A 7758-nucleotide genomic window follows, 5' to 3' on the forward strand; every position below is an offset into this window, starting at 1 on the left:
CTTTTTGAGGACTCCATCAGCTACCTGTAACTATGCTTTCCTCTGTGCTTTCCTTTCTCTCAACCCATTCCCTTTTCTTTAACATATTTGCTTTGCAATCTGGTCTTTATTCGGTTTCTCAAATAAGTACTTCAACATGTTGTATTCATATGTAGTTAATTTTTACTCAGTCCACATTCATTCAGCATCTGTTCATTCTTGTGACCATCTTTTCTGCTTTTACCTTAGACTCCTTAGTATCCCATTGACCTGGCATTCAACCTATTTTTATATTTTTCCTACCCAATTCCTATTTCCATATACCGTATTTTCCGGCGTATAAGACGACCCGGCGTATAAGACGACCCCCCAACTTTTGAGAAGATTTTCATGGGTTCAAAAGTCATCTTATATGCCGGAAAATACGGTATGTATCTTTTTCTTTCTGTTATCCTTTAAATTTCTTACTCACCTTCTGTTCTGCACAAATGCTTCCTGTGAAGCAGAAGAACAATATGCATATGCATATATGACTTAGAATAATGTGTGAATGCAGCCACTAAATTCACATGAGATTAAGTTTTGCTCAGTCCAAGGGTTTTTTGCAGTATCATGTCCACTCAGAACGATAAATGATTGCATTTGACTCCCCTTCCCCTTAATAAAAACAACAACGAATAGGTAAAAAAATGCTGCAGTTGGCAAATGGTTTTGATAAGAAGGCTAGAAGTATCCATCTTTTCTACATTTCTGAGAGTTTTGCTCCCCGCTTTATCCTAGGGAAGTCCCCTGCAGAATTGCTGCAAAGTGGAATTGGATTTTCACAGCATCCAATTTTATTTTCTTAAAGCAGATTAGCCTGGGTGTTTTTTGTTGTTGTTGTTCTTTTGCATCTCCCTCCTCCCCAAATTACTTGCAACTGAACCACAACCCACTGACTCAGACCCCCTAGCTTAATGTGAATACAGCCCTTTTATTATAAAAGGGCAGATAGTAAGATCGGCAGAAAGCAGAAAAGTAGAACAGCTTCCCTTCCTTTAATTCTGTTTTTGGTTTCCTCCCCTGTCCATTAGAAGAGAGCTTGATTTCGTCCCTGTTTCTTCTCTGTGTGCATCTGTTCTTTTGAAAACTTTATTGATTTTACATAGAATTTACTGCTTTTAGAAAGTGCTGGCAAATAAAAAAGGCTTTAAAAAAATGAAACGTTTCATAATGTGTGGGCTGGAAATGGGTTGTTTTTGTCCTAAATGCATTAAGAAATGAAATAATCTGTATAGACTGAGAATAAGGGTATGGGATGGGGATGGTTTGAACTCTGTGTTGAAATTTTAAAATTGCCAACATGAAATAAGAGCTAGAACACTAGAAGAGATGGAAAGTATTGAATAATTGAAATGCAAGGCAGGCAAGCTGGTTGTCCATTGAAAGGGAAAGCCTGCTTTCAGGAACGAATTAGGAGATTATATAAATGCTAATAGTCAGACCAGATGTAAAGTTATTTCTGGCGTTAGTAAAAGGCACAGAGGGAAATCTACACAGGGATGGTGAAGGCAGGACTTTTGCAGCACATACCTTTAGACCAGCGGTTCCCAACCTTTTCTATACCCTGCACCCCTAGAATGCTTCTGACCCTAACCCTAACCAACCCCTTACAAAAGTAATACCTGGTTATGGATATACACTATAATTTTGAAACTTCTAAACCTGAGTTTTCGTACCCCCTGGAATATTGTCTCACACCCCCCGTTGGGAATCCCTGCCTTAGAAAAACAAGCAACATACATACACTTATGTGGGATGAAGCAGATCTGTGTGCAGTCTTCTTGGTGCTGTAAAAATCAGACTTTCAATAAGGTTGGAAATCTATAATCCTGCCTCAGACACAAAGCTAGCTGGTGTTCCTAGGCCATTTGTTTCCTTTCAGCCCTAGAAAGGAGGTAATGGCAATGGCATTTCTGAAATCTTACCAAGAAAACTGCGGGAACTTGTTCAGGCACACTGTCTCAAAGGCACACACAGGTAGTAATTTAACTATTAAAAGATCTTGTTAGGGCGGACTTTGCAAATCATTACAAGATAATATGCTGATTGAGAATTGGTGAAGTTGTAGTTCAATGTTTTGGGAGGGGACTGAGCTGATAAAGTGTACTTTGACAGGAAAAAGTTGACTTCTGTGTCTTTGCCCATCTACATACTCTAAATTCTGTTGCCTCTGCTATAATACACACTTCTTAATAGTTACTGAAAGATGTGATAGGTAATAAAAAGCAAGTGTGGGTTACTTCATTCTTCTGAGATAGTTATTCTAAGATCTCTGGTCACAAACTCACATCCTCTGCTATAACATCACTGATGTTCTGCTGGGGGAAGCATAGATGAAGCATTGCTATGACATGTACAAAATTACTAGAGGTGTGGCTGAGGGGCATGTTGTTGGACTGAAGTAAGAGGTATGGCGGTTTTTTGGGGGTTTTTTTGTAGACTGTTCTCTTTTCTAAGAGATTTACTGAAAATTTGTGGGGAAATTAATAGTATAGCACTACAGCAGGCACAAGAGATATAGCTCTTCTCTGAATCATCACAGGCAGATACCCTGAGATGAGTTAGAGAAATCTTCCTGACAGCAGTGCTGTTTTCTCATAATTTTTCTTTTGTTTCTGATTTGCCTCATTTTGTCCCAGTGTCATTCCTATCCCTGTTCACTCTGCCATGCAAAGCAAAATGTTCTACAGTCACGTCATCTAAACTTGACTTCCCCTCTCTCCCAGATACCACAAGGACCAAGAAGAGTCATGAAAAGGAGGGTGTGGAATACAACTTTGTTTCGAAACAATCGTTTGAGATTGATATACAGCACAACAAGTAAGTTTTGCTTTGAGGTGCTGGGGGAAAATGAAAGTATGTCCTTTCTTGTATTAAGCCCAGTTCATGACGTGTATCATCTGAGAGCCTAACTGGAGTAGCTCTCTTTTACTGATAGAGATTTTAACTTCATGGGTAGAAGAACTTTGAGAAGTGTATTTTATCTCAGTTTGGGGCTGCAATAATGGGAAGTTCTGTTTGGCTGTAAATGTTCTCCAGTTGGGATGTAACCAAAGAGAGAGTTTACTAGGGCTGGATTTGTTTACTTAATATGTTGTATTAATTATATGCGTTCCTTTCAGTTTCTCAACACTTCACAAAATTAGACAGTGTTCTGAGATGATCCAAGATCTCTTCTTGCTTGAACTTCCCTAGTTCACATTTGCTCGGAAGGAGGAATTGCTGAACAATCCTTTTAGTGCATGAATTGAAGACCTGTATTCCATGAGCCATGCTTTTTTTGGTCGTCAGATATGCTGGAACTGCATTCCCTAAACTCCATAACATGCTAAGTAAAAATTCTGGGATTTGAAGTTGCAACATATCGAGACAGTGCTGAGGATCACTGCTTTAAGGATTGAATAGTACCATAGGCTGAGAGTATTAAAAGGTCCTTCCACATGCTAATGCTGAGCAGATCTGAGATTAGCTTTACATTTCAGAATGCTATAATGTTTGTGTCGTGTTTGGGAAAGTGAATAGATGTCTCTAAGTGTAAGATTTTTTTTTCTTTTGCATTCTAAACAGTTACTCTTTTCCTGATGAAAGTGAAATGTTCAAAAAGAGTAATCCCTTTCAAATCTTGTGGCCTGAAGCAAATTATTAAAAATAGAAAAGAAAAAGAAAGAGTAAACAATTTTATGCTATAATAAACATTTGACACATTTGCATGCTGCATCTTTTGAGGTTGGTGTTCAGTTTTGCTTTTTCTCACTTAATTCCCTCACTTTTTCCAGGTTTGTAGAACATGGAGAATATAAGGAGAATCTTTATGGGACAAGCCTGGAGGCGATACAGTCTGTCATGTCTAAAAATAAAGTTTGCCTTGTGGATGTTGTGCCTGAGGTAAATTAACGTTTAAAAAAAACTGTGCTCCAGATTTGCTTTTCAGTTTAGGGTCCATCGTATCCATGGACAACATATGGCCTTTTAGAAAGAAATTAGCCGTGTGTAGCAAGAACTGTGGCAACTAACAGATGCATTACAAATTAACTTCCTTGTGGAAATATGCTGTGTTGTTTTCAGATGTGCCTTGTATTATATATTTTTATGATATTTCTGTCACTTGGCACCACTACATCTATCATTGTCTTCTGGTCCTTGTTTACCACCAAGATATCTGGTTGATTGGCTAGTAGAGCTGTCTGTCCATCTGGATCTGGAAGAATTTTAGCCCTATTGTTCTCCACAACCTTCTTTAGGACCTCTCATTTGGATCTGGTGATGATTAGACCACGTACTGTCCAGCTGTTTTTATTTTTATTTATTTTAATTCCATTTATATCCCGCCCTTCTCCGAAGACTCAGGGTGGCTTACAAGCTTAGCAGTAGCCTTCATTCTATGTATATGCCTGCTTGTTAGGGCTTTCCCCCCCCCCAAGCGGCATTATTACAAAGTCAGCTTAATTGCCCCCAACAATCTGGGTCCTCATTTTACCTACCTCGGAAGGATGGAAGGCTGAGTCAACCTTGAGCCTGGTGGGATGCGAACCTGCACTAATTGCACCAAGGAGCAGTGGGCTAATGCCAATCATCTGACTGCGTTGTTCAGTGTATGCTGTTCCTGCGTGCAACTTATACAGTGTCTGACACTATGTGTTGTTGGACTGCCTCTGAGGCCTCTCTACAAAGTCTGCACCTGTAATATCCAAAATAAATATAAATAAATAACATATATAGTGTCTTAGGTTCTACATTATTTTCCTTTTCATATTAACATTTTATTACTTTTAATAACGTGAATTTGGTTGGAAATGCAGGATTAGGCACATTTTCAAGCAGGTAGCATTCAGTTGGCTATCAGTTGACTAATTACCATTTGCTATTTAAGTTGAACAGTTAAAAATGCTTCAGAGGGTTTCAAAAGATAATTTCATCAGCACTAGGCTATTCTCCCAGATACTGTTAATTTTTATTAATTTATAGCCCTTTTTATCTTGGTGTATATTTTCAGTGCTATTTATCAATGAGTGCCACTTTTATTGTATTTACTGTTAGATTACAAAGCAATATTACAACAAAATTCAAGATACCTTCAGAGATTCCTTCAGGCCATCAAATCGAGAAATAATGACAATTTTTTCCTTTAAGAAATTGCAGCCACAATTTTCCATTTTGCATGTTTCTGCTTCCAGGCAGTGAAACATTTAAGGACAGCAGAATTCAAGCCCCATGTTGTCTTTGTAAAGCCTCTTGTCTCTGAAAAGAAAAAGAACACACCAGCCTCTCTGCTGACAGAGGACATTTTTGTCCCGCTTGTAAGTATTTTGTATTAAAAGGATGGTTTCATGTGAGGAATCTATAACGGGCAGGGCAACGTTTACCTCTGCTGAGGACTGTCTTCACTGGAAGGTCATCTGTGTACAATACGAGAAATTGACCTAAAGGATATGGTAGCCATGCAGACCAAAGTGACTGGGATCACCCATTTTTCATTGTCTTTCTAATGTTATTTACTTCATTGGATTCTCCTTGGATTCTCCTTTTATCTCTTCTATTGCCCTTGATTTATGCATTCCAATATTTGTTTTTACAGTATCCCCCACAGTGTTTGCCTGTAGGGAGTTAAATAATAAATAATAATAAACCTTTATTGTCAAATACAACATGTGTACATTGAGATTAGCTGAGCCTCCCCCCCCCCGTGCTCTCTCCCCCCAACACACAGTGACAACAAACCCTCCATCCTACCACACCATGTGAACCAACTACACCACACACCGGCCTCCCAAGTCAAAGTATGCAAGATGATGGGCACCATGTCATAATCCAAATTCCAGACCTTTTACACACGTGGCAGTATCCTGTGCACATACAAAAGGAGTGTGACTTGGTTCTTGATGCTGTGTTCTTTATCTTGCAGATTTTGTTACATGTACTCCATGGCTATCTTTGATTATCTCTTCCCCATTGTTGTTTAGATATTGCATTCTAAAGTCTTTGTTGCTGGAAAATTATACTCTGGTGATTAGATCCAGATTCTTATTATATGCACTCATTAAGCTAAGCTATGGCTTACTTGTTATGGATTCAATAAATCACTATTTGGTGAATTTGTATATGGCTCTAAGCCATAAATCTAATTTTTAAATCACAATGGCTGGATTCATACAACATATTAAATGCAAACCAAACAAATCTCATAATGGCTTAATGTAATGTGTGAAACTGGTATTCCTTCAGAGAATAAATCCATTGTAATCAGTGGGGCATAAACCCATCATGACTTAAATGTCCTTGATCTTCTAATTATAATTAGACCTGGTTCCAGCTGATTCCATATTTAGTGAATTCTTACGTGACTGGCAAATAAATGTACAGCCAAAGAAAAATGTATTAAATTATTATAGTTGTAACTCAATATATTTGGCTTATTACAGATAATTCTTGACTTACAACCATTCATTTAGTGACCAAAGCCACTCCACTGAAAAAAGTGGCTTATAACTGGTCCTTGCACTTATAACCATCACAGCATCCCCACAGTCACTTGATAAAGATTTTCGTGTTTGACAGCTGGCATGTACCGATGATGGTTGCAGTGTCTTCAGATCATCTGATTGCCATTAGGGACTTTCCCAGCCTGTTTCTGCCATGCAAAATCATTGTAGAAAGCTGGATATACTTATGACTGCATGGTTCACCTAACAACTGCACTGATTCATTTAATAACAGGCAAAAAAAAGGTTGTAAAATTAGTGTGACTCACTTAACAACCACCTTGTTTTGCAACAGAAATTCTGATCCCAGTTGTGGCCATAAATCAAGGACTACCTGAACTAAATTTTACTAGCCAGTTCTGCTTTCTGCAGAATTACCCTGTGGGATTTTTTGTTTCCTTAGGAAGTGCCAAAAGTGTATTGCAGCTCAAAACCATTTTTAGTGAACTAGCCAAGAGTCATTTCCTATTGTCCTTCTGTTTCATTTTGCAGGACGAGGAGCAGCAAGAAATGGTGAACTCAGCAGCCTTCATTGAGGAACAATATGGCCACTTAATCGATACTGTCCTTGTGAAGGAAGATCTCCAGAGTGCCTGCAGCCAATTGAAAACCATATTGGAAAAACTGAACACAGACTGTTTTTGGGTGCCTGTCTCTTGGGTTAAGTTGTAGACAGCCATATTATGCCAAAAAAGAAGATAATAATTTGTAAATAGAATGGATGGTTAAAAAGGGAAAATGGTTGCTGCTGCAGCCAGTTTGTTCAAAAAGCTGGAAAGAGAATCTCTGCAACTAAAACCGTATTCTGATTAATCACTTCCTCTAAAAGAATGGAATGCAAAATTGCACAATACAATCCAGGGTATGTGTGAGTCCTCTTAGAAAGCAGTTCTGGATATTTAAATGCTGTTTCTGGCTCTGCAATTGAGATTCAAACTGTGGTTATCTTGACAAAGATTAAATAGCTGGGAAACCTTACAGAGAAAAATATGCCAACTCTGTAACTTCCTAATAAATGATAGAATCCTTCAATTAAGGATTGCAATATCAGATAACACAATAATAAACCTTCCCCCCTCCTGTGATTGGTTGAGCAAGCAGAATCAGAAGAGCAATTAGAAGTGACAGTTGATATTTTACTGGAAGAGGAATCTTCCTGGCCACCTGCAAAGGCTTTAATAATTTTGTCTGAAAATTAACCACACTGTATATTCTCTCTTTATAACTATATTTTAAGACATTGATGTGGGATTAGTAG

The 7758-nt window shown here is 38.2% G+C and overlaps 1 protein-coding gene across 1 annotated transcript in view; it reads left to right on the forward strand.

Moving 5' to 3' along the window:
- Nucleotides 1–7269, forward strand: part of MPP3 (MAGUK p55 scaffold protein 3) — an 80509-nt gene extending 73240 nt beyond the window's left edge. The window contains exons 15-18 of the mRNA XM_083376269.1: nucleotides 2748–2841; nucleotides 3798–3906; nucleotides 5196–5318; nucleotides 6993–7269. Of these exons, the coding sequence (XP_083232395.1) occupies nucleotides 2748–2841; nucleotides 3798–3906; nucleotides 5196–5318; nucleotides 6993–7172 (506 nt within the window). The 3' untranslated portion in view covers nucleotides 7173–7269. The remainder of the gene's footprint in view (nucleotides 1–2747; nucleotides 2842–3797; nucleotides 3907–5195; nucleotides 5319–6992) is intronic.
- Nucleotides 7270–7758: the final 489 nt, after the last annotated feature.

Source organism: Vipera ursinii (genome assembly GCF_947247035.1).
Source record: "Vipera ursinii genome assembly, chromosome: Z".
NCBI lineage: Eukaryota > Metazoa > Chordata > Lepidosauria > Squamata > Viperidae > Vipera > Vipera ursinii.